The following is a 24,304-nucleotide window of genomic DNA, read 5'->3' on the forward strand; positions in this document are numbered from 1 at the left end:
AAAATTAAAGTCCAACGCCTTTGAAGGATAATCCGTGCAAAAAACTGGGCACGGATTCTTGTTGCTAGGACATCTTTTGTGTCACATAATTGCGACTTTAATGGAGGGGCGAATTTGATTCACTAGGTGGTAGAAGGACATTTTTTTAGATTCTGATTAGTGAACAAGCCTAAAGCTTTGCTGCCCGACAATATGGAATACTGATGACATCAAGGGACATGCCCTGAAGCGAAGGACGGGAACGAGCGGAATCAATTTGTTCCAATTTCTGGTCTTGCACCGATCATCCAAATGACCATGGACAAACAACCAATGCCTGAAAGGACTGACAAATTTAATTGTACAAACGGAAGGATGACATTTTTGAAGCATTGCTAATACGTTTAACCCGGGATAATATTGATCCCTCTAACAAAAAGCAAATGGTTATATTTTAAATTTATAAATGTCGGCTTAAAAGTGGCTTTTGGTGCACTTAACCCAACATAGACTCAGCAGAGAATGACTTTTTGAGTCATTATCGATTTTCATCGCATGTCCAAAATAACCCAATAACAAGAAGAAAATTAGAACTTCCAGTCTAGTTGTAATCTGAAAAGTAAACGATCATTTGTGCATGAACAATAGATACACCGGAGAACTCACGCATTAGGGTTTCCGATTCTCTCCAATTCTTTCAATGGCTGAACCCTCACCAGCCATCCAAGGGCAATCTCAACAACAAACACTAAACACTTCACAGCAGAATTTGTCGGAATTTCAGCAGCAACCAACCCAAAACCTACATTCTCAGGAGGACTCAATTGCCAATTTCCTCAAACTCTCCAATGCTTTCTCCGGTTTCCAACGCTGCTTCGCTGAGTTACAACAACACATAGAATTCATCGGGACCGCAATAGATGCTATGCGACCCCCAGATACAACAAACACTACCCCTGTACACGTGTCAGAACCATCTTCAGAATCTGACCCCTCTGAAGAAGAAGAAGAAGAAGAAGAAGAAGAAGTGAAATCCCCTCATCTTTCAGAGCTGAAATCGACTCGTTCAGAACTAGAAAAGCTCTGTGAGACGATGGACGGTCGTGGTTTGAGGAAGTACATGATATCACGTATCTCAGATATAAATGGACTGACGGAAGAAGTCCCTAAGGCATTGAAACTCTCGCCCAATCCAGCGAAACTTGTATTGGAATGTCTCGGGAAGTTTTATTTGCAAGGGAGCAAGGCGTATGTTAAGGGTTCACCGATCATCATTGGAAGGAAGGCTTCTATATTGGTTTTGGAGTGTTTTTTGTTGATGGGAATCGACGAGGGAGTTGAGATTGAGAAAGCGGTGAAAGAAGAGGCGGAGCAGGCAGCTTTAGCATGGAGGAAGAGATTGGTTGTCGAAGGAGGTCTACGAAAGGCTTATGATATGGATGCGCGGGGTTTGCTATTGCTTATTGGGTGTTTCGGGATTCCAGGAAGATTTAGAAATGAGGATATCAGGGATTTGCTTCTGGCAAGTCCGTTCAAGAAGAATATGTCCGGTGCTCTCAGGAGATCAAATGTCTTCATGGCAAAGATTCCAGGTCCTATTTTCATGAATTCAATTTGTCTGTAATCTACATTTGCATAAATTTTCATTTGCTATTCACGTGATATGGCGTGCTTTTAAGAAGTTTGGTGCCCTTTAACTAGTCTTATAGAACAAGATGTGCCGATACAAGTAGTTTGATGTGGTTGTATTGCCGTACATGAAGCTTGCCTAACTTAGGATAACTTTAGAAAATGTAAATAATTTTGACACTATGATGGACTTCACTCCTTGCATACTTGAAAGGACAACAAATCTGCTGTATTTTGGAGACCGTCAGCATTTGCTTGGTGTGTTCTTTTGTAAAAAATATACTTACCTAAAAGGAACTTATCCTTCCCTTCTATTTATTGGTATCTTGCACTATTTTAAGTTGCTTGCTTTCTCCTGGTACTGTCCTTCCCCTTTTTATTCATCTCAACAGCTTCAAACACATTTTTCCTTTCCTTCATCGTGCCCCTAAAAAACAATGAAATTGCCCCGGGGGGGGGGGGGGGGGGGGGGGAGTTGTACTCTTTTTAATTTTCTCTTTAGTCGACTAAGAATAAGACAGTGATATAAGCAATAAAGAACAGGAATTAAAGTGCAATAAAGTAAATGACACCGGATTTATACTGGTTTGGATTCAAATGTGAATCCTAGTCCAGTCCCCCTGGGTTGCAAGGGTTTTCTCTGTTAGCTCCTTGTGATCTTGATTACAGTTGTGCGTGTGGTGATCTTCAACTGCCACTTCAGTTTGCAGCTTTTCTTCTATGGTTGATACAAAGTCTTTCCAACTATGAATTATCTCTCTTTTCTCTTTCGTGAACAAAGTAAATCTATTAGAGTTTTCTCGAAATTATTACGAACTAATTATAGAATTTGACGGGGCTTTACCCAAGAGTTTCCACTCTGTTCATTTATCCAAATTGAGACGCCTATTTTTTTTTTAATGAAGTAATAATACGTTTCATTACTGAATGCAAAAGTCAGAGTACAAGGTGAAGCGAAAAAGGATAATCAGGTCCATTACAATGTGTCTATACTAAGGACGGGGAGCTGAAAGCTGATGAAATCTGAAAATGGGGGAGGGTATTAACACGGTTACATTTAACCAGAATAAGCTAAAGAGGCATCTAGCCTCAAGGGGGTGGTTTGGAGTTGATGTTCCATCGAAGCATATTACATATCTTTCACTCCAAAAACACCAAAAAATACACTTGTCTGAGACGCCAGTTTTTATTTTGTGGCACCTAGTAACTGGCCTAATAACACCTCTGAAATTTTCACAAATCTGAGCATGAGAATTCCCATCTTCTAGTGCCTTTGGACCATCCTTAGGTCTTTGAGGACAACAGCTTCCCAGATCCTCTAAGGTCCTTCTAGGTCCACAATGAATCATGATCCATGCTGATGATTTTATTTTTGTATAAGAACATGGCTTTCATGCTTTCTTCATATCTTTCCTGGCTAAGATCTCATGCATAGAACGTCTTACAAAGAACTTTCTTTTTGGGTTTGAGAACTGGTAATGCTATTGAAAATGCAGCACTAAGAAAGTGCCTAAATATGTACAGGTGAGCGAAAAACCAAAAGAGAAATTCCTATCTGAACTTGCAGGGATTCTAATACTGTTTAAAAGGAAATTCAGCAGAAATGAACAGATCATGCAAAACTGCTGAGTCAAATTTATGTGATAAGGTTGAACGGGCTTAGTAGTAGTATATTGAAGAGTTGCTAGTTGAGTGGAAAGTTCTATAACTTTTGTGATCCTAGATGATCTAATTCACTTGTTGTTTTGTTTGTATTTCTTGATAAGTATTCGAAGCCACTCAATCCTTGAGCTAATTTCGATGAATTTAAAAGTTTGCGCACTGTTTTTTCTGATTTAGAAAAAAGAACAAGAAGTTTGTCTGCAGTTATTGAATAACACTATTGAATATTGTTCGTTAATATGAATAAGTACTTTTATGTGCATCTGGTGGTGATATATTTAGCCAGGGAGGATAATTGTGCTAATTTTTTACTTGAGACTCATAGACACAAATAAAGAATGGAAGGATATTCTATGTTTGAATTTAATGACAAAATTTTTAAGCATTTGGGGATTATTGAATAATTGAAATAGAAAATCTTATCGACAGGAACAAGCAACTGGGACAGGAGGATGTTTGCCTTTCCTTTCTTTTCTCATTCTATGTGGCAACTTTTCAATTTTGGAGCACTTAAAGTTCAAGTGCCCCAAAGTAATTGAATAATTTGAAATAGAAAATCTTATGGACAGGAACAAGCAACTGGGACAGGAGGATGTTTGCCTTTCCTTTCTTTTCTCATTCTATGTGGCAACTTTTCAATTTTGGGGCACTTAAAGTTCAAGTGAAGGGCCTAAGGGCCTATTTTAACCTCATATCTACTTGGAAGTTACAATCCACCTTCTGATTGTTTGTTTCCGTTGTTTGTGGTTACAGATATGTAGCTTTATTATGTGATTATATCTTAAGATGATTCATTTTGCAGTTTTGGATACCTTGTCTCTGTCCCAAATTTTATGTTTGACCTTGTCGTAGTTGCTAATTATCTGCCTACTTAACACTGGTTTATGTAAATTTGTAACAGAAATAATAGAGGGGATGTTAAGGCAAAACATGGAAATTGACGCGGTTGATATTGCCTATATTTTTGGAATTGAGGACAGATTTAACCCTCAGAGACTTGTGACATCATTTTTACGAGAGTCTGAAAAGCCACTGAAGAAAATGAAGGGAAAATCACAAGGTTCACTTGCTGATGTGGTAATTATTGAATTTATTCCAGCACTGATAGCTCTTTCTCCCTGATATCTTTCCTGGTTTCCTCAAGTTAACCGTGCATTTTGTTATATCGTACAGAATGAAGCAAAAAAGAACCACTTGGCTGCGCTGAGATCTACCGTCAAATGTTTAAGACGTCACAGTGTTGATCTTTCAGAACTTCTTCCCGGGTGGCAAATCAATGAGAAAATAATGAGCTTGGAGAAAGAAATCTCAACAGATGAGAAGATGGCACAAAAGAGAAAAAATGATGAAACTGAGTCATCTGGAAGGTTCAGCAACAAAGAAGCGAAACACTCACATTTTCCAAATCCAAGGCTACAACAGGAAAGAGTTGTTAATCATGTCGATAGCAACAACACCTTGTTAGAAGGTGGAACTGCTGGCCACATGTATGGTTATTCTCTGTCTCCACCTGTATTGCATGGACCTGTTGGAGGCTCGATACATGAAAATGTTGGCTCACTAGGAACTCATACTGGTCAGTTATATGGATTGCCCTCCCACAGTTATGCTTATGGACCATCATCATACTTGGAAGGCTCTACAGGTTTGCCAAACACCAAACCTGGTGATGCTTATAGGACACCACCATACTTGGAGGGCTCTAGGGGGTTTCCAAACTCCATACCTGGTGATACTTATAGGCCATCATCATATTTGGAAGGTTCTAGGGGGTTACCAAACGCCATACCAACTGATATTGCTGGCCGGAGCTCTGCATCTGCTACCTATCAATTTGATGATCCTGTTAGAGCAAGTGAACTCTACAGGAGCAGCGGCTTGCGAGGAGTTGATGTTATTCCTTCTGCTGCCTCTGCTCATCATTCGTCTTACTTGTACTACCCCAGATAGTTTTGCCTTGGACAGGCATTACTGTCTAAATTAGTTTCCCTTTCTGTAGTATAGCCAGTCTAGAAGTGATTTCTCTAAGGTCTCTTAAGATGCATTTTCAAAAATGTTTTGCGTTACCTTAGCTTAAGAAACTTTGGGCAATTTGAAGCTTAGATAGTGCTCTACCTAGGGAACTTTCATTTGTCTTGGAAGACTTAAAATTACAGAGAGTAAATTAGAGACCAAATGACTTAAACCCGCTTCTCTATTACTACTTTTTTTCTCTCTCATTCTCCTTGAATTTTTTTGGTCACACATTCTCAAATGAATTAAGACGACCATTTTAGTAAAGTGGAAAGTAACGTGGAACAACTTGTTGTATAGGGGTAGGGTATATATACACATTTGATTGAATTATTAAAAACTCCATTTGGGTGTTTGGAAATATTCCTGAAAAGATTTTCCCAAAGGAAAAAGAAGAAAAGTACTCTAACTTAACCAGACGTCTCGAATTCGATTGATGTAAGTGAAGTCGCTTTTAATATAGAGCTTTCATCTCTGCCTGCAAGGGTGGTTGGGTTGGTTGAGCAGGAACATCCAAATAGGGGTTTCAGGTTTGAAATTCCCTACATGCTTTCTCAGACGGGCTTGCCTAATACGGTTTACCTCTTATGTCATTGGACAATTACACTATAGCGAGATTTATCCCGTGCCCTCCCGAAGAGTAGTGGTTGCAGATTCCTTATCATAAAAAACATAGAGCTTTCACCTCCCGAAATAACATAGTCGAGCTTTTTGGATGTTGGACATGGATTTAAATATAAATACTCCCTCCGCTTCATAATAAGTGTCCATTTAGCTTTTTTAGTTTGGTTCAAAATAAGTGTCTCCTTACATTATCAGGAAGGAATTAATTATTTTCTTTTAAATTTAACCCTATTCAAAAAGGTCAGCTTTTATGTAATCAAGAAATTATAGTAAATAAGTAATATTTAATTAAGAGTAGTTTAATGAATATACCTATTTTATGCTAAACATTAAAGTAGACATGTATTTTGAGAGAAAAGGCCATAAATAGTCCCTTATCTATGGGAGTAGGTCTAAAATGGTCCCTTAACTATACACTTACCGGTTTTAGTCCTTTAACTATCCAAAAACTTATCAAATTTGGTCTCCGTCTATTTTTTTATACAAACAGCGTACAAACTCATAAACCTTCGTGAGGTTAATCATTAAACCATTCTTCAGACCTATGTTTCTCTCTCCCTGCTTCTTTTTCCTTAAGTTCCTCTTGTTAAAAAAAAAAAAAAAAAAAAAGAAAAAAAAAAGAGCATTCTGGCACTGGTAAAAAAAGAAAAAAAAAAAAAGCATTCTGGCACTGGTGTCGCTCTCGAGTCTCTAAAATTCGAAAAGACAAACTCAGGCACAAAATTTCTATAACCATTCTTCTCAAACACTACTAAAAAACTGGTAAAAATCGACGGAAAAAAATCAATGGAAAAACCGACGGAAGACCGATGATCATTTCGCTTTTTCAATAATTTTTTTAAATCTTTTTTTTTAAGAAAACCGACGGACTGCGTCGATTATTTTTTGCACAAAAATGCGCGAAAAAATATAATTATTTGTTATATTATTTTCTAAAATAAACCGATGGAGTCCGTCAATTTTTTATTTTTATTTTTATTTTTTATTTTTTTATAAAAACCGACGGAGATGGAGTCCGTCGGTTTTTAGAGCGAAAAAACAGTATAAATTAAATTAATATAATTATATGAACAAAAAATATCAGTGGTCTAGTGATAAAGCCCTTTAATGCCAAGGAACATACCTGGGTTTGACTCTAAGTTCCTACATTTCATTGTTTAATTTAAAAAAAAAAAAACTGACGTGAGACCGTTAGTTTTTTTTAATTTTTTTTTTTTAACAAAATCGACGGACTGGGTCGGTTTTAACCGACGCAGTCCGTCGGTTACGAAAGGCGAGAGAGAACTTGAGGAAAAAAGTTGAGGTTAAAGAATGAACTTGAGGAAAAAGAAGCAGGGAGAGAGAAATATAGGTCTGAGGAATAGTTTAACGATTAATCTCACGAAGTTTTATGAGTTTGTACGCTGCTTGTATAAAAAATATATAGAGACTCAAATTGATAAGTTTTGATAAGAAATGACTAAAATCTAGAAAGATATTACATGGATCATTTTATACTTACTCCCATAGATAAGGGACTATTTATGGCCTTTTCTCCGTATTTTGAACTAGAGGTAATAAATAACTAGTGCACATAACCAGAGCGGCAGGGCGTAGACGACCAAGGGGGCAATATAGTAAACGTACCCTAGTTTCTGCAGTATTCAGAACCGGGGCTTTCAAAAACCTTATTGGGGGTTTTTCTAGCATAAGCTGCAACTAGAGACATCAAGCAAAAAGAAGCAGACAGAATAATGGTGAGGTTAACGGCTGACCTGATTTGGAAGAGTCCTCACTTCTTCAATGCCATTCGCGAACGCGAGTTAGATCTTCGAGGTTCCTTCAAAACCCTATTTTCTTTTCTTCTTTCAACATTCTGTCGGAAAAGCTTTATGTTTTATTCTTTTACTATTTTATTATGTTCAGGTAATAAGATTCCTGTTATTGAGAACTTGGGTGCTACTGAGGTCAGCTTATTTATTTCTTTTTTGTACTCAAGTTTTTTTTTTTAGTTATTGGGAATTAGTTTTTGAAATTGCTTTTTTGAATTTACAGGATCAATTTGACACGATTGATTTATCTGATAATGAGATTGTTAAACTCGAGAATTTCCCCTATCTGAATCGACTTGGAACCATACTAATGAACAACAATAGAATTACACGTATCAACCCCAACATTGGAGGTGAGACATTAAACTGTTATCATACGCCTATTTGTTTTGTTAGGGTTTTTATTTAACGAGACATTTATTCCTTCTTCTTTTTTGTATGTGTGGTGTTGCAGAGTTTCTGCCAAAAATGCATACTTTGATTCTTACTAGCAACAGACTTACCAATTTGGTTGAAATTGACCCGCTTGCGTCTCTCCCGAAGCTCAAGTTTCTTAGTTTGCTTGATAACAATATCACAAAGAGACCAAATTATCGCCTTTATGTCATTCACAAATTGACGTCCTTGCGTTTGCTGGATTTCAGGAAAGTCAAACAAAAGGTTGGTTTGCTCGTTCCTTTCATCTCTTTATTTGAATAATGTCGCCACTCTTCAAATAGGTTGATAGTAAAGCTTGTGGTTTTAGTTAACTTTGTCCTTACTTCAATTGGACTTGAACTAGGGTGCCATCTAGAATTTGCTCAAATATGCAAGAAATTGTATAAAATCTTATTTCATATCTTGCAGTTGAATAAAAAAGAAAAATTGAATGGGTTTCCAATCTTGAAGAAGGTTATAAGCCTTTGCTTCTTTGTTTGCAAAGGCTCCTTTAATTAAGCGGGAGGTGTTCGGCATTTTGTTTGAACCAGTGGAGTTGCATAAAAAGCACCAAGTTTGTGTACATAGATAAATGACAGACCTTTTAAATCCGTTTGCTAGAATATTAAAGGGAAATGGAGATGACAGACATTAAGCCTCCTTACAACAACAACATACCCAGTGAAATCCCACAATGTGAGGTCTGGGGAGGGTAAAGTGTACGCAGACCTTACCTCTACCTTGGAAGGTAGAGAGGCTGTTTCCGAAAGACCCTCGGCTCAAGGGAAAGCTTGACAAAAAAGGTTAGATACGGACAAGTAGATCAAAGCACTATTAAGCCTCCTTGAATAGGTCAAAACCCAAGATAAGGTGTGGCTAAGTACAAATAGTGCAAGTTTTATGGAGCCATCTATGTATATGGCCTTGTTGATGTGAAATTTTATCATTTTTAAAAAGTGTATATGGTAATTCTTATCTTAAAGCAGAGGACGTGACTGCTCTCCTACAAAGATGTTAGTACAATGTCTATTTGCTAAAACTTAAATATATGGTTAGAACAGTCTCACCTACTTGTCTTGAATTTAATCTGTGGTTGTTTGCTTTATGAGGTTGCCAATGATATAAGTGTTTCTTTTTTTGAGATATTCTGGGATTTGACACAATGTCGATATGTATAATGTTAAATACACTTTTATTTCTCTATATAAAACATACAGCTACTTTCTCCCACAAAATTTATACTCACTCGTCTCTTTATTCACTGTGCTCTATGGTTAACTGGTTGTTTCTAGCTTCATGCTAGAATTTCTAGGGCATGTACTTTAGATTTGTCTCAAGTGTTGGTATATAAAACCTTGCCTTTTGTACTCCATGCCATTGAAGCTGGTATTGCACATGGCTTTATGATTATCAAATCCAAATGTTATATTTTCTCCTGTGGGGTTCGGTGTGGGAGAGGAAGCACCCAGAAAGTTACTTTAAACCACTGCATATTGAGCTGATGGATCTAATTTTGTTGCTATAGGAGAGATTGGAAGCAAGTAATTTATTTGCGTCACAAGAAGCTGAAGAGCAGGTCAAAAAGGAATCAGTGAAGCCTTCTGTACCTGTTGAGGCGCCTGCTGAGGAACCAAAGGAAGATCAAGCACCTAAGCCAGTTGCTCCTACACCCGAGCAAATTATAGCGATTAAGGTACAATATATCATTATCAGTTTCTGTTACTTCTTAGCCATTCTTTCTTCCTCTTCTTTGAATGCATTTTAAGGAATAGGATGGTGGAACATATTATTTTGAAGATAGATCCAATTCCATTCAAAAAGTCAAATGGAATTGTATAGTATCTTTTTATTTTTGGTGTAAAGAGATAGGCTTAGAAGATATAGATCAACTTGTAGATTTATTAAGATCACTGTAAGTTGTTTTTTTTTTTTTTTTTAAATTTTTTTTTTTTTATACCTCTGTTTGCTCCTTTTTGAAGGTTTCCAGCATGTCCACAATGCTGAGGAATACAATATTTACCAGTTTGAAAAAAACAAAAAAAAAAAAATATGGCGAGGGTAACATGAAATATGGATAGGAGTACAGGACCAACCCATTCACTGTCTATGTACAAGAGGTCAACTACTCAGTATCTGTTTTATGTTTCGAGTACTCTCTTTGTACAGCTCTATGAACAATTCTCTGTCCATATAAAGCTTCAACTAGTTTCAGCAACACTACCAAATATATAATGAAATATTTTCTTAGAAGATACACTGGTTAGCAAAGCAATCTTCATTATAGGTCATATAGAGCAGAACAATTAGAAACAAACCCACATATTGAATCATAGAAGCACAGTACCTTCTGTGGATAGGGGGCTACTTATTTCAATCACAGTACCTTCTGTGGATGGGGGGCTACTTATTTCAATCTCTGAAGAAAAGTCATCAGACTCTTCCAGTGACCTGTGGGTCAGAATCAAATAATTTGCTTTTTTTTTTTTTTTTTTTTTTTTTTTTTTTAATTTCTAATAGGAGCATGCCATGTCCACTGATTTCTTGCTTATGTCAATGAAACGTTGCCAAAGAAAGGCTAGAAGGAGCTTATACTTATTGTCCTAGATGCGCTAAGCTTTTCTCATTATTGGTAAAATTTGGTCTATATGGATTTTCATGATTATGGAACTGTATCTGGTAAATTCAAGCTTGCTGACTAACTCTCTTCTCACGGATTTGTGAAAAAGAGACCACTCCAGAAGTGAATAGAACAGTCCTTTCCTTTCTCCGGTTCAATTGATTGTTTCTCTTTGCACGTGCAGGCTGCCATTGTGAATTCCCAAACTCTTGAGGAGGTGGCTAGACTTGAACAGGTGATACATGAAGTTCTGATTTACTGAAATTAGTGTATTTATCATTTCCCCCCTTAGAAGACCTTGCTCATATTCCCTTTCTTTTTCTAGCATGTTCTGTGAAACTTACAATTATGTGTAAAATTGTGCAGGCATTGAAGTCGGGCCAGCTTCCTGCAGATTTAAATATCGGTGATTACGATGTTGCTGCTAAAACAGAAGACTCCAAAGAAGACGAGATGGTAACAGATGGTGATGATAAAGCTAACAAGGCGGAGGAAAATGTACCTGAACAGAAAACCGATGGTCCTACAGATATGGAGCAGGTACAGATTTTATCCTAAATAAAAATTTAATGACTATGTCTTCTTCTCTTATGTCATACTTCCTCTTGTCTAAGTTTGCTGGGTTATCATCTGGAACTGGTTTGTATTTGCATTAGCTTACACGAAGAAGAATATCATTTGGCCAACATACATAATTACATAAACGTTGCATGCTTAAATTTCGAGCTGTGAGCCATGGTTTTGAGAATTTTCCTTGATTGTTTAATCTTCTATCTTGACTCCTAGTTGCATTAGTAGACTTGTCTATTTGTTTATGCCCTTTGACTTTCACTATGTGTTCCAAAAAACTGCATGGTCTGTTTATGTCACCTAATTTCCTCTGCCTGTGTTTTTTTTTTTTTTTTCAGGAGTAGACACTCAGGGTTATCATGTGTAGTTGAGTTGGAGCATTCCGATGTCAGTATCTTTCAGCCATGCACGGTATATCTGTGTATGAGGAGCTCTTCTTTTTTAACAGAGGGGAATTAAGTTAATCCATGTAACTGAAGCCGTTGTATTCTGCTGTTTACTGAGATTTTCTTGCATTTTGATTTTAAAAGACTATAAATAGCTGCCAAGTTTATCAAATCTTAGCTTGGAAGCATCAGGTGACGAGCTGAATTTATGGGTCAAAAGTTGTACTATTGTCCGGTTGGATAAGAGACAATGTAGTAAACAGAGTTGGTAACTGGTGTCTTTTTCTTATTCTCTTTCCTTCAGACTGATAAACTAAATGAAGTTCGTGATAATTGACAAAGCGCATTTGTCAATAGATAGAATATTAACGAATGTCTATCATCATAAAAGAGAATCGACAAAATAAGGTGAACTAGGGTAAGCTTCTTCATCTGTTATTAGCAGAATAAATTTGTAGCGTTAAATACATGATCATCAATATACTACAATGATCATTAGAGCTTATACATTGTTGAAAAAATTCTGTGGCATGTCTTTACATGTATGAATCAGCTATGTCTAAAGCTATACAAAGAATTACTCATATACAGGTTGCTATATCGTGCTGTTATTACCTTACAGTACAGATGTATCAGATAAATGGATATTCCGGCTTCACCGGTCGGTGACAGCTGGATTTCCGTTCGTATCAGACAAATGGATAGTCTGGCTTGACTGGTTAATGACAACAGGATTTCCAGATTCATCTAAATGAATCATAGCAACATCACCAGGCATGAAATCCCCAGAAAGTAAAGATTCACTCAGGAGATCTTCAACCATTTGGGTGACAGCTCTCCTCAGAGGGCGTGCGCCATAGTTTCTGTCAAATCCTTGCTGGCATATAAGCTCCATTACATCTTCTGATACCTCCAAACTTATTCCAAATGAAACAAGCCTAGCTCTTACCTCCGCAAGCATCAGGTTTAGTATCTCGAGCATCTGCAACGAAACATACAAAGCAGTTACTCACAGTAGCCGATTGCTTTCTAAGAAATGTGCCAGAATAAAAGATCGCTCTATGGCCCATTTCAGTTCTCAGATTAATGCAATTTTTTGAATCAAACTAGGGGTCATCAAATAGGCTACAAGATGTAGATGTTTATAATACGAACCTGGGTCTTCTCTAGTGGACGGAATACCACTACTTCGTCTATCCTGTTCAGTAACTCTGGGCGGAAGTATGTCTTGAGCTCTTCTATCACTATTGCTTTCATACCAGCATAGGAGGCTGCTGATTCATCATCAGCAAGCAAGAAGCCGATAGTATTCTGTCTACCCTTTACTATGGCTGTCGAACCCACATTAGAAGTCATAACTATCAAGGCATTCTTAAATGACACTCTTCTTCCCTGTTGAATCAAGTTCCATAATTAGCAATGCCAACATCCAAGGATAAAGAAATTCTTCAATTAAAATGTTCCGAGACAAGTGTTTTTTTGAGAAACTGGTACTGATGTTCCGAGACAAGTTCTACAATCTATCTTATGGAATATTTAAAATCAAACCTGAGAGTCTGTTAGGTGACCATCTTCAAACAACTGAAGGAGAATATTGAAGATATCGGGATGAGCCTTTTCGATCTCATCTAGCAGCACTACAGTGAAGGGTTTTTTCCTGATAGCTTCAGTAAGAGTCCCTCCTTCTCCATAGCCTACATAACCAGGAGGCGATCCAATTAACTTGCTCACAGTATGCCGCTCCATGTATTCGCTCATATCCAATCTGAGCATGGCAGATTCCTGGACAACACCAAAAGATACTTTGCTGAGTACATTGAATTCACAAAACCTAGTGATCGTTAAAACAAAACCGACCCGAAGAAAACAAATATAACTCTAGGAACCAGATGATGAACTTCTAAAAAAAAAAGTAGATGACAATTTTTGAGTCTTATCCGCAATTTTCATCTAAAAGGTTGGATTGAGGATGTTGTTCGGATGAATCTTATTTGGTTCAATACTTTCTCTGAAATCACCAACCGCCTAGGACCAAGAGATACAAATTCAAAGCGATGACAAGATTAAAGCCATTGCTACCTAAACGACTATGATCCAATTCTTTAATGAAATATATGTACTATCGATCTCTCTTAGTAATTTTGATTTATTTTGCCAAATTACGTGCCTCCACCATAGCCAATTAGAGAATTCTTTTGTTCTTTCTTTTGGGGTGGTGGTGGGGGAAGAGGGGAGGGGGTGGAAGATGCAAGGATATAGAAAGAGGAGACGTTATCTAGTTAATGTAGCGAATTTTTGAGATATATAAGCAATGCTTTTCTTTATTTTATTATTGAAATGGATGAAGATCATCTGATCCTGGTAATGGTAAAAGAGATTTGAAATAAGCCAGTAAGACCACTACCTAGTATGTGTAAACTAGAAGTACTTATTAGTCAACTAATAATCAGAACTGCTCCAACAAGATTAAATGGTGGTTGCTCATTTGACCCGCAATAGCCAAAGAAACCTAGACTGACCACACAGCACAGCCTCTGGCACCCTGTCCCTCTCTCGTTTCTTTTTTACTCTGTGTGTTCAGAACCAGCAAAAGCACAATCTTCACATCCTACAATCATAGTTTAATACTTTCTTCACCCGAATAACCACTACCAGCAACCTAGAAAATTCCCAAGACCACCAGGCACCAAAAAGGCCCTGAGAACATCGTTACTATCACCAATATCTAACCATTGCCACCGAAATGGCTGGATTGCAACTTTTTTAAAAAATTTAACTTCACTGGCAGAAACTTGGTGACTGCCTGGTGAAACAATTAAGGCATCTAGAATGAAAAGATAGAAGCAGATTTCTTAGTTTACATAGTTCTTCTAAATTTCAGACAAACCAATAGGGGTTTGATTTTGTTTGCCCGAATTATGCAGCTCCTGGTCAACATGCTCTACATTTAGATGACCAAAATCACAGGGAAGCAACTTCTTTTTAGAGTTTTTAAATTTCTCCTCATTTGTTTAATCTGGAGACACATCTTTCTGATGAATAATGCGAAACAGCTTATTTTATTAATACTTACCGAACCAAAATAAGATGCTGCCAGAGCTTTAGCCAGTTCAGATTTTCCAACTCCAGTAGGACCACAGAAGAGCATCGCCGAAATTGGTCTATCTGGGTCCTTGAGGCCAGTTCTGGATCTCTTAACAGCCCGACAAATGGATGTAACAGCCTCGTCCTGACCAACAACTCTTTTCTTAAGCTGCTCATCAAGACCAACCAGAAGCATTCGTTCGTCAACAGTAAGCTGCTTAAGGGGAATGCCTGTCCAGAGTGAAGCAACTGCTGCTATTTCCTCAGGTCCAACTACTGGGGGTCTAGAGTAAAATCAAAGAATTTAAGTTAATTTACTTCTGATTTAAATTTATGACTTTCAGACAAATTGCAGATACATACTCATCTTCATCAGATGTAGAAGACGATGCTGGCTGCAAATCAAGTTCCCTGCCATCATTCAAACGAGACGCATCATCATTTTCAGTCAGCTTGCTTGCCAGGATCTGTTTGTAGAGGGGGCACGGGTTTGTTGAATTTAGACCACATAAGGAAGTTCAAACTTTTAATGACAAGCAAAATCTAGAGAGATTGTGTAACATTTAAGTACAGTTACCACTTCATGCATGGCTTGAACAGCTCTAATTTCCTGCCAATAATCACTTGGTGGTTGTGAGAGTACAGATATCTGCTGTTCCTTTCTTCTTTTGTGAGCTTGCATACGAGATTTACTACCAGCCTCATCCATAAGATCGATAGCTTTGTCAGGAAGATACCTATCCGGTATATATCTTGCTGATAGTTGCACAGCAGCATTTATGGCTTCCAGACTGTATCTACACTTGTGATGTGACTCATATTTTTCACGCAACCCCAACAGTATCTGGACAGCATCCGCCTATATAATTTAGGAACAAGAATATCTGTTAGGACATTACATACCCACTTGTTCATACATATGCATACAGTATTATACTATTATTCACCTGATTTGGTTCATTAATCAAGACGGGCTGGAACCTTCGGGCAAAGGCCTTGTCTTTCTCAATATGCAATCTGAACTCATCCATGGTGGTAGATGCAATAGACTGTTGCAAGAAAAAAGTTTACGAGCAAAGTCAACCAGATTTTAAACATCAAATGATCATTTGAATTTAAGCAACTAAATATCAAAGGATATGCATAGATGGACAACATACATACATTTCTACTATATATAAATGTGGTAGAGGGACGAACAATGCAATCAATTTCTGTACCAAGAGCAATAACAATTGTACTATAAACTTGGAGCAATCTCATTGGTCATTGAATTTGTTATTCATTCTAATGAAAACGTGTATTTAGCAATATCAATTGTACTATAAACTTGGACCAATCTCATTGGTCATTGAATTTGTTATGCATTTTTATGAAAATGTGTACTTGGCCACATTACTAAAAATATATGTCCAAATTACTTGTTCATTTACAAAACTACGATAAAATTAATTAAATCTTCCCCATTTACCCTCTCCGTCCCATATTACTTGGCTACTTAATATTTATTCTCTTCTCATATATACACGTGTGCTCTTCAATTTTAATTCTCTGACACATTTATTTCCTCCGTGCATTTTTACTTGTTCACTTTTAACTTTTTAAGTTCTTTAAGAATTAATAAATGAAGTACTCCCTCCGTTCCATATTACTCTGCCACATTACTAAACTACTTTTTTATCCCACGTGGACATATGTCATAATACTGAATATGTATTCTCTTCTCATCTATACACGTATGCACTTCAATTTTAATTCTCCGACACATATTTATTTCTACCGTGCACTTTTACTTGTTCACTTTTGACTTTTCACGTTCTTTAAGAATTAATAAATGAAGTACTCTCTCAGTCTCATATCGCTTAGCCACATTACTAAAAATATATGTCCAAATCAATTACTGTACTAAGAGCAATATCAATTGTACTATAAATTTGGACCAATCTCATTGGTCATTGAATTTGTTATGCATTTTAATAAAAACGTGTATTAAGAGCAATATCAATTGTACTATAAACTTGGACCAATCTCATTGGTCATTGAATTTGTTATGCATTTTTAAGAAAATATGTACTGTATTTCCAATTACTGTACTACGAGCAATATCAAAATTAATAGTACTATAAACTTGGACCAATCTCATTGGTCATCGAATTTGTTATGCATTTTTATGAAAATGAGTATTTGGTTACATTACTAAAAATATATGTCCAAATTACTTGTTCATTTATAAAACCACGATAAAATTAATGAAAATTTTCCCATCTTATCCTCTCCGTCCCATATTACTTAGCTACTAAATATTTATTCTCTTCTCATGTATACACGTATGCACTTCAATTTTAATTCTCCGACACATTTATTTCCTCCACGCACTTTTACTTGTTCACTTTTGACTTTTCAAGTTCTTTAAGAATTAATAAATGAAGTACTCCCTCCGTCCCATATTACTTTGCCACATTACTAAACTATTTTTTTATCCCACGTGGACATATGTCATAGTACTGAATATTTATTCTCTTCTCATCTATACACGTATGCACTTCAATTTTAATTCTCCGACACATTTATTTCCACCGTGCACTTTTACTTGTTCACTTTTGACTTTTCACGTTTTTTAAGAATTAATAAATGAAGTACTCTCTCCGTCCCATATTACTTGGCCACATTACTAAGAATATATGTTCAAATTACTTGTTCATTTATAAAGCCAATTAAAATTAATTAAATCTTTCCCATCTTACCCTCTCCGTCCCATATTACTTGGCCACATTACTAAAATTATATGTCCAAATTACTTGTTCATTTACAAAATCAAGATAAAATTAATCAAATTTTTCTCATCTTACCCTTAGTAATAAATGTTCTTGAAAATAGTCAATTTTGATTAGAATGTATTTATTGGAGAGAGATAGGGGTAAGATAGTAAAATACATCTTTTATTTATGATTTCTTAAGGGCCGTGCAAAAGGAAAAATGACAAGTAATGTGGGACGGAGGGAGTATATATTTCACCATAATATTCATATTTATTGGTATAAGTCTCAATAGCCTTGGAAAATAATTTAAAAATCAGTAATTAATGTGAAGGATAAAATTAATAACAAGAACAAAAATCTTTCTCTTGATATGTTAACCTGGACAAGTAAAAGTGAACGGAGGGAGTGACTTTTATTCCCGTTTTCCTTCTTTGTCAGTACTTTAAATGTGAAGAGAGCACGAACAATAGCAATGTAAATTTGTACCAAAATTTATATAAATTGTACACGTTAAGTAACTACTTTTTAATCCCACTTAGATATATTTTCATTTCGGAATTAAAATTTGGTGATTTACGATATAACATACTCCCTCCGTTTCAATTTATATGAACCCATTTTTAAAGACGACATTTAAGAAAGGAAGACTTTTGAAACTTGTGGTTCAAAATAAGCCTTGAAAATTTTGTGTGGGTAGAATCATTCATAAAGTGAATTTGTTTCCAAATTAGGAAAGAGCTCATTCATTTTGGCACGGACTAAAAAGGAAATAGATTCAAACAAATTGAAACAGAGGGAGTATATTTTTCTAATTTTGATTTCTTTTTAACAATTCTTTTTATCTATAATTGTTAATATAAAAAATTATAATATATTTTTTAATTAATTTAATAAAAATATTTTATTAGTTTTGATTTTAAAAACTCCAATATATACAACAATGGTTCTTATGTTTGGATTTGAACAATTAATTAATTGAGATGGATATCAACCTGTCGGTATACATATAAGATATTAAAGAATTTAAAAGAAAAAATCTAGATTCAAAATATTAATTTTCTCTCATATTCTTACTAATTTTCTATTTCACATCGATGAACAACTTTCATTGTCATGATAATGAGAAAAAAGTCTGACTCTTTCCATCTCAACGACTTAATTCCATCATATGTTTTTAATTTTTAAACTCCATTTTCGAAATATAACTAAAGTGATGGTACATAAAATACATTTTGTATATGTTGCTAGATATAATAACAATTTTAGAATGTTTTTAAAAGTTATTTTCAAAATACAAACTTTAAAGACTGGCTAATTAAAGTGAATACACATGTTCGGCCCGTGCATCGCACCGGCATATGTTGCTAGTACATACATAGATGTATAACACACATATTAAGACATACAAGCATAAAAGTATTTGTGTTCTTTTGTGTGTGAAGGCACTATGCGTGCTGTTGGGGCATCCTTTTCACCAACTTTCTCAAAGCATAGGAAGAACCTTAGGAGCAAAATCTACGTAAAAGGATAATTGGTGTTTTTTCACAGGATCTTTTTCTCCGTTTTGTAAATTTAATGTTGAAAGAGAAACTTATATTGATAGAAACATTGAGGAACAAACAGGTCAAGGGACAACAAGAGGATAAAAGAACATATGCTCAAAGAATACAGCAGAATTACGCCAAAACAAACTTCAAAAAGTTAATTTAGCATCGCTGAAGAAAATACGCATACATCAATGGCTAGAAACCTTCGTCCCCTATCTGCAGATTAACAAATAGTTTATTTGACAAGTTCATCAGACTTTCTACGTCTAAGAATGGAAGCCCACCGTCATGAATGCAACTACATAGAGTAATGCAGGGAACCAGAATAGGAAATTACCTGCAGTTCACCCCGGCCAAGTGGTGGCTTTAGCAAATTAGCCATGTCAAGACCAGAACCCTTATTTCCCCGTCCAACTGTGCCAGCACCAACAAGGGTGTGGACCTCATCAATGAATAGAATGACATGACCTGCAAATTATGTCAGTAGGCTTAGCCGATGATCAAAGAGTTTGACCAAATTCTACTTCCATTCTATGCTCACCTGACTTTTTTACCTCCTTAATTAATGTAGTCACACGTGCCTCTAATTCACCTCTCTCCTTTGCACCCGAAATCAATAGGCCAACGTCTAAAGACATTACCCGCTTTTTCTGTGTACATAGCAAAAAAACCCTAGTTAAATTGGTGCAGTAGCTAGCGGAACGAGAATACCCAAAAAAAGGAAAGAAAGAAAAAGAAAAACAAAATATTAATTCATTGAAAAGCCAACCATTAAGAATGCAGGAATATTTCCCTCAGCAATGTTTATCGCCAGCCCTTCGGCTATCGCTGTTTTCCCAACCCCAGCTTCACCAAGCAGAATAGGATTGTTTTTTGTTCGGCGACAGAGTATCTCGATAATTCTCTGAACTTCAGTCTCCCTGCCAATTACTGGATCTATAAGGCCCTCACTTGCACGGGCAGTAAGATCTACACAAAATTGCTCCAGAGCATTTTTCTCTGCTGGAAACGGAACTCATCTGAGACAATGTGCCGAAATAAACACTAACAAGAGAGTAACAGGAACTGGCCATACCTTTTGTTTTCTCAGCGGATCTGTCGATAGTTATTTTTCCCGGAAAGGATTTCTCGCGTGACCTTTTGAATGAAATTGGCTCTCTACCATCTTTAGCAAGCTCTCCTTGAAGCCTGGAAACTGCCTCAGCTGCCAACCGATTTATATTTACTCCTAACCTGAAATTAGGTCAGTCTACCTCCATTAAAGTCTTATATACATAATGTGTAACAGACAACAAAAAGATAATCATATTGCAAGACAGAAAGTATATAATACTCAATCAGGAAGGTAAAGAGGGATATTGACCAAGCTGGTTGCATTGTAAAATAGAAATTTTACAACAAATAAGAAATCAGTATGCATTGTTTGTTTATTTATTTATCTATAATTGAATCAGTATAGTGTCTCAAGAGCTGATTGACTTCCACAACCTTGATACTGGGTTCAAAAGTATGGCGAAATATATTTGCATGTAAAGTAATAACTCAATGTTATACCGATATTCACTTGCAGCTTTGAGAAAAACACATGAGTCAAAGCAGAACAATCATTCATGCATAGGTGCATCATCGAAAATACAGAAATTGCTTATCAACAGGAGGTCAAAATATTAAGCTAGTTCCCAGGCCTACAACTTGAAAAAGAACATGTACATACATATAAAACACAAATAGACAAAAAAGAGAGGCAGATACCATTTATAAGTTCAAATCAGAATACAAAGGTAAGAAAACAAAGGAATATCTCTTTCTGGTATATTCTATACCTTAGAAGCCAGAACACCACTAAAAATGGAAAGTGTATCCAGAATGTAAAATATGGCAAGCAACGATAGATGAGTCAAGGATGACTTTCTACCGAATCCCTAACTCCACATTCCTGGAATTGTAAAGTAAGCTGATTAATTCTTATCATACAATCACAGATAACATTTCCTCAATTTTAGAAGCTGTTTTGGATCTCAAAATAAGCAACATTAGCTAATCAATTGTGATCCCAATCAGTGTTGTCAAAGGCGCGCTTAAGCCTTGAAGCGAGGCTCAAAACTTGTTGAGCGCTTCGCCTCGCTTTATGTGCGCTTTAGTGTCGTCATCAAGGCTCTAAGACATACTTTTCCTTGCCATTGAGCCTCTCTTGAAGAGGTGACACTAGATGATTGATATTTCACTTTATCGTAATGTTTTTACAATTTCTTTGTCCATATATTTGTTATTCATGCTTACTATTATTACTTTATTAGTCTTGGACTAAACATACATATATCTGTAATTTTGCACCATTGCGCATTTTTTCACTAAAGCCCACGCTTTATTTGCGCTTTGCGCTTAAAGCCCCAGCTAAACTTAGAGCTTTTTTGCGCTTTTCGCTTTTGAAAACACTGATCCCAATACACTTCTGCTAATCACAAAAGCCTAATACTTTTGTTCATACATATCCTCATCATCCACTAGTTGCTTGCTCAACCAAGAATCCAACAGTTCATATACTGAAAACAAAGGAGCCCTTTAGCCATGAGAATTATTCACTTTTTTCCGGAATAACTTTTCACTTCATTTCAAAATCATTGTTAGGTTATAAAATTTCCAAATCCAACTTGGAGTTGGATTGCAAATCTGAAAAAGTGCTCCAAACCTGTTTTCCAACGCCATCTTCATAAATTCCAAATAAAGTGCTCTCTCTCTCTCCTTTGCAAAAAGTATAACCAAACACAACTTCATTTTCAACTTTCAACTTCATAAATTCCAAATAAAGTGAAACACTTCAACAAAAAGTACTACCCAAAAACAAAACAAACAAAAAAAGCTTTCTTGAAGTAACTATATGTAATAGTACCTCTTGAGCACACGACCAGCACTGCCATCATCAACAGTAAACAAACCAATAGCAATATGTTCAGGTGCAATAAAATTATACCCCATAGTCCTTGAATACTCAACAGCAGCCTCAAATACCCTCTTAGTACTCGACGAAAACGCCACGTCAGTAGCTGAAGTAACTGATTCATTAGACCCCAATTTTACTATATTATTTTCAGATTCATTTACATCATCATTCCATATACTCTTAACAACTTCACGTGCTTTTTCAATACTTATTTTAGAACCAAGAAATCCACCAGGGCTACGATCCTCTGCTATGAGACCTAATAAAAGATGCTGTGTATACACCATATCTTTACCCAAAGCTTTTGCTTCTTTTTGTGAAAACATTACAGCTTTTATTGATCTTTCTGTAAATCTTTCAAACACACCTGATATTATATATAAAGAACGTTTGTTTTTACGTGTGATTGAGTTGTGGGGTTTATGTGAAAGCGAAATACCAAAAAGGGATGAAGTTGAACTGCTTGTAGAACAAGTAGTTGTTGTAGTTGAAGAAGGGCAATATGGGAAAATGGAAAAAACAGTTTGTTTTCTTTGAGGATATACAGAAACATAGCGACGAAGTTGAGGATTGAAGTTCACAGAAAGTGGAGATGAACAAGATAATTCCATTCAGAAAAAAAAATAAACTATAAAAAATTTAAAACACAAGGAGAAAGAAAAGAAGGAGATGGAGATGATGAAGAAGAAGAAATGGAAAGTCAAAAGGGAAAGGTGAAGTATTTTTTAAGGATATACAAAGTGTATATTTTGTGTATATTATATATATGAAAAGAAGTTTGTGAGATGGGAAGATTCTTTTTTGTTTTACAGGAGAGGTGGAATTGGAGATTGGAGAAGACAACACGTCAAAGGCAAGTTTATTGGTGAAAATTGGGAGAAAATGTGTTAATAATGTTAAATTTGTGTTCAATAGAGTCTGTGCCTTGAAAAAAATGACTTTTCTCTGACAATGCCCAAACCTGTCTTTTTATGTACTTGAAATGAAAAGAGTACAAGTTGGCTTTCCTGTTTAGAGATTATCTTTTGTGTCTTTTTGTACACGAAAAAAATGATAGTAATATTATTTCTCTAATAATATTACACTATACAATCTACAAAAAGTTTTAACTTATTTACTAAGTAAATTTTGAACTTTGATATTATAAAGTTTTTTGTATATTAAGTGTACTTTTTAAACTAGTTTTTGATAATTGATATTTGGATTAACGTACACATATCTTGATTATGTCTAGTATATGTCGCCAATATAGACATCGGATAGCTCCATCCGTTAAGAATTAAACAAAGAAAAAGACACCTCTATTGAGAATTGTACAATTAGTCTCCCAAAATTTTAACATATTTCATTAATCATTGAATCACACAGTTGAGTGTAGTTTACTTTTTAATTATGTTTCTACAACAATTATGATGCCTAATCCAACTTGACAAAGTAATAGTTAAATTTAATTATTCAAGTAGAGGTCCCAGCAGAAGGGTGGTGGTGGTGGGCTGTGTGAATAGGGATGGAAATAATAATAATAGAATACAGTGGGAGCACGCAATTCCTTGGACGGAAGACAGGAGAAGAAGAACCTTACGGAAAGGATGGCTTCTTTGCTTATGAATCAAAGAAAATTCCCATTTTCCATAGGGGGCTTTGGCTTGTGGACAAAATATGTCCATTTTCATTTCTCCATACGCATTTTTTTAACGATCTTTAAGTTTTCTTTTTTCCTTTTTACGTGCTTCTTACAAATTTACTTTTCCAAATATTACTTGTTTGTAGTTATTTTTTTTGGATAAGTAACATGCAATACTCTAGATAAAATTAGGCAATTAGCTATAACTTCCTTTAAAGGGTATTGAATAGTTCAAGTACCTGAACGGATAGAAAGTCTTTTTTCGGATAATCTCTTTCAAGGAATCACATAGTATAAAAAAAAGATATGACATATATAATTCCATTTCAGAACTTTAGTGTCAATCCTGTTTCCCAAGCTTCTTCTCTCTGTCTACATCGTGTCATCCCATTATTGGTCACCCTCCACCCAAAGAAGAGAGTTGCTTTCGTTTGACTTGATGAAGTCGGACAAAAGCATGAGCAAGATGCATGAATTGGGATAATGTTTACTCCTAATCTCCTGTAGAATAGTATTCTGTTTATCTTAATTTATGTGATCCATTTCGCTTTTTAAGAATTAAAAAAAAAAAAAAAACCTTTGATCAGAATTTATTCTTATGCCTTTTAAATATTTAAATTATTAAATTTTACCTTCTATGT

At 35.8% G+C, this 24,304-nt stretch overlaps 3 protein-coding genes across 4 annotated transcripts; 2 read left to right on the forward strand and 1 right to left on the reverse strand.

Moving 5' to 3' along the window:
* Positions 1 to 534: 534 nt before the first annotated feature.
* LOC132045091 (protein FRIGIDA-like) lies at positions 535 to 5,487 on the forward strand. Its single transcript, XM_059435615.1, has 3 exons — positions 535 to 1,571; positions 4,172 to 4,347; positions 4,444 to 5,487. Exons 1-3 carry the CDS (start codon positions 680 to 682, stop codon positions 5,218 to 5,220), a joined length of 1,845 nt encoding a protein of 614 aa, XP_059291598.1. The 5' UTR covers positions 535 to 679; the 3' UTR covers positions 5,221 to 5,487.
* Positions 5,488 to 7,558: 2,071 nt separating this feature from the next.
* Positions 7,559 to 11,980, forward strand: LOC132045093 (U2 small nuclear ribonucleoprotein A'). The gene is made up of 8 exons (XM_059435619.1): positions 7,559 to 7,722; positions 7,813 to 7,853; positions 7,942 to 8,071; positions 8,173 to 8,378; positions 9,661 to 9,828; positions 10,937 to 10,987; positions 11,119 to 11,292; positions 11,661 to 11,980. The coding sequence occupies exons 1-8, from the start codon at positions 7,641 to 7,643 to the stop codon at positions 11,664 to 11,666; spliced, it is 858 nt and encodes a 285-aa protein (XP_059291602.1). The 5' UTR covers positions 7,559 to 7,640; the 3' UTR covers positions 11,667 to 11,980.
* A 132-nt stretch (positions 11,981 to 12,112) lies between these two features.
* LOC132045092 (chaperone protein ClpD, chloroplastic) lies at positions 12,113 to 22,964 on the reverse strand. Of its 2 annotated transcripts, none has more exons than XM_059435618.1 (12): positions 21,989 to 22,964; positions 20,174 to 20,331; positions 19,868 to 20,097; positions 19,640 to 19,748; positions 19,436 to 19,566; positions 15,740 to 15,841; positions 15,370 to 15,651; positions 15,156 to 15,259; positions 14,782 to 15,076; positions 13,257 to 13,490; positions 12,864 to 13,100; positions 12,113 to 12,690 (listed from the first exon to the last, which is right to left on the reverse strand). In XM_059435618.1, the coding sequence occupies exons 1-12, from the start codon at positions 22,648 to 22,650 to the stop codon at positions 12,364 to 12,366; spliced, it is 2,871 nt and encodes a 956-aa protein (XP_059291601.1). In that variant the 5' UTR covers positions 22,651 to 22,964; the 3' UTR covers positions 12,113 to 12,363. The 2 variants fall into 2 exon arrangements, with proteins under 2 accessions (XP_059291601.1, XP_059291600.1); XM_059435617.1 differs by having other exon boundaries at positions 19,868 to 20,100; positions 21,989 to 22,963.
* Between the last annotated feature and the right edge of the window lie 1,340 nt (positions 22,965 to 24,304).

Source organism: Lycium ferocissimum, unplaced genomic scaffold, assembly GCF_029784015.1.
Source record: "Lycium ferocissimum isolate CSIRO_LF1 unplaced genomic scaffold, AGI_CSIRO_Lferr_CH_V1 ctg60, whole genome shotgun sequence".
Taxonomy (NCBI): domain Eukaryota; kingdom Viridiplantae; phylum Streptophyta; class Magnoliopsida; order Solanales; family Solanaceae; genus Lycium; species Lycium ferocissimum.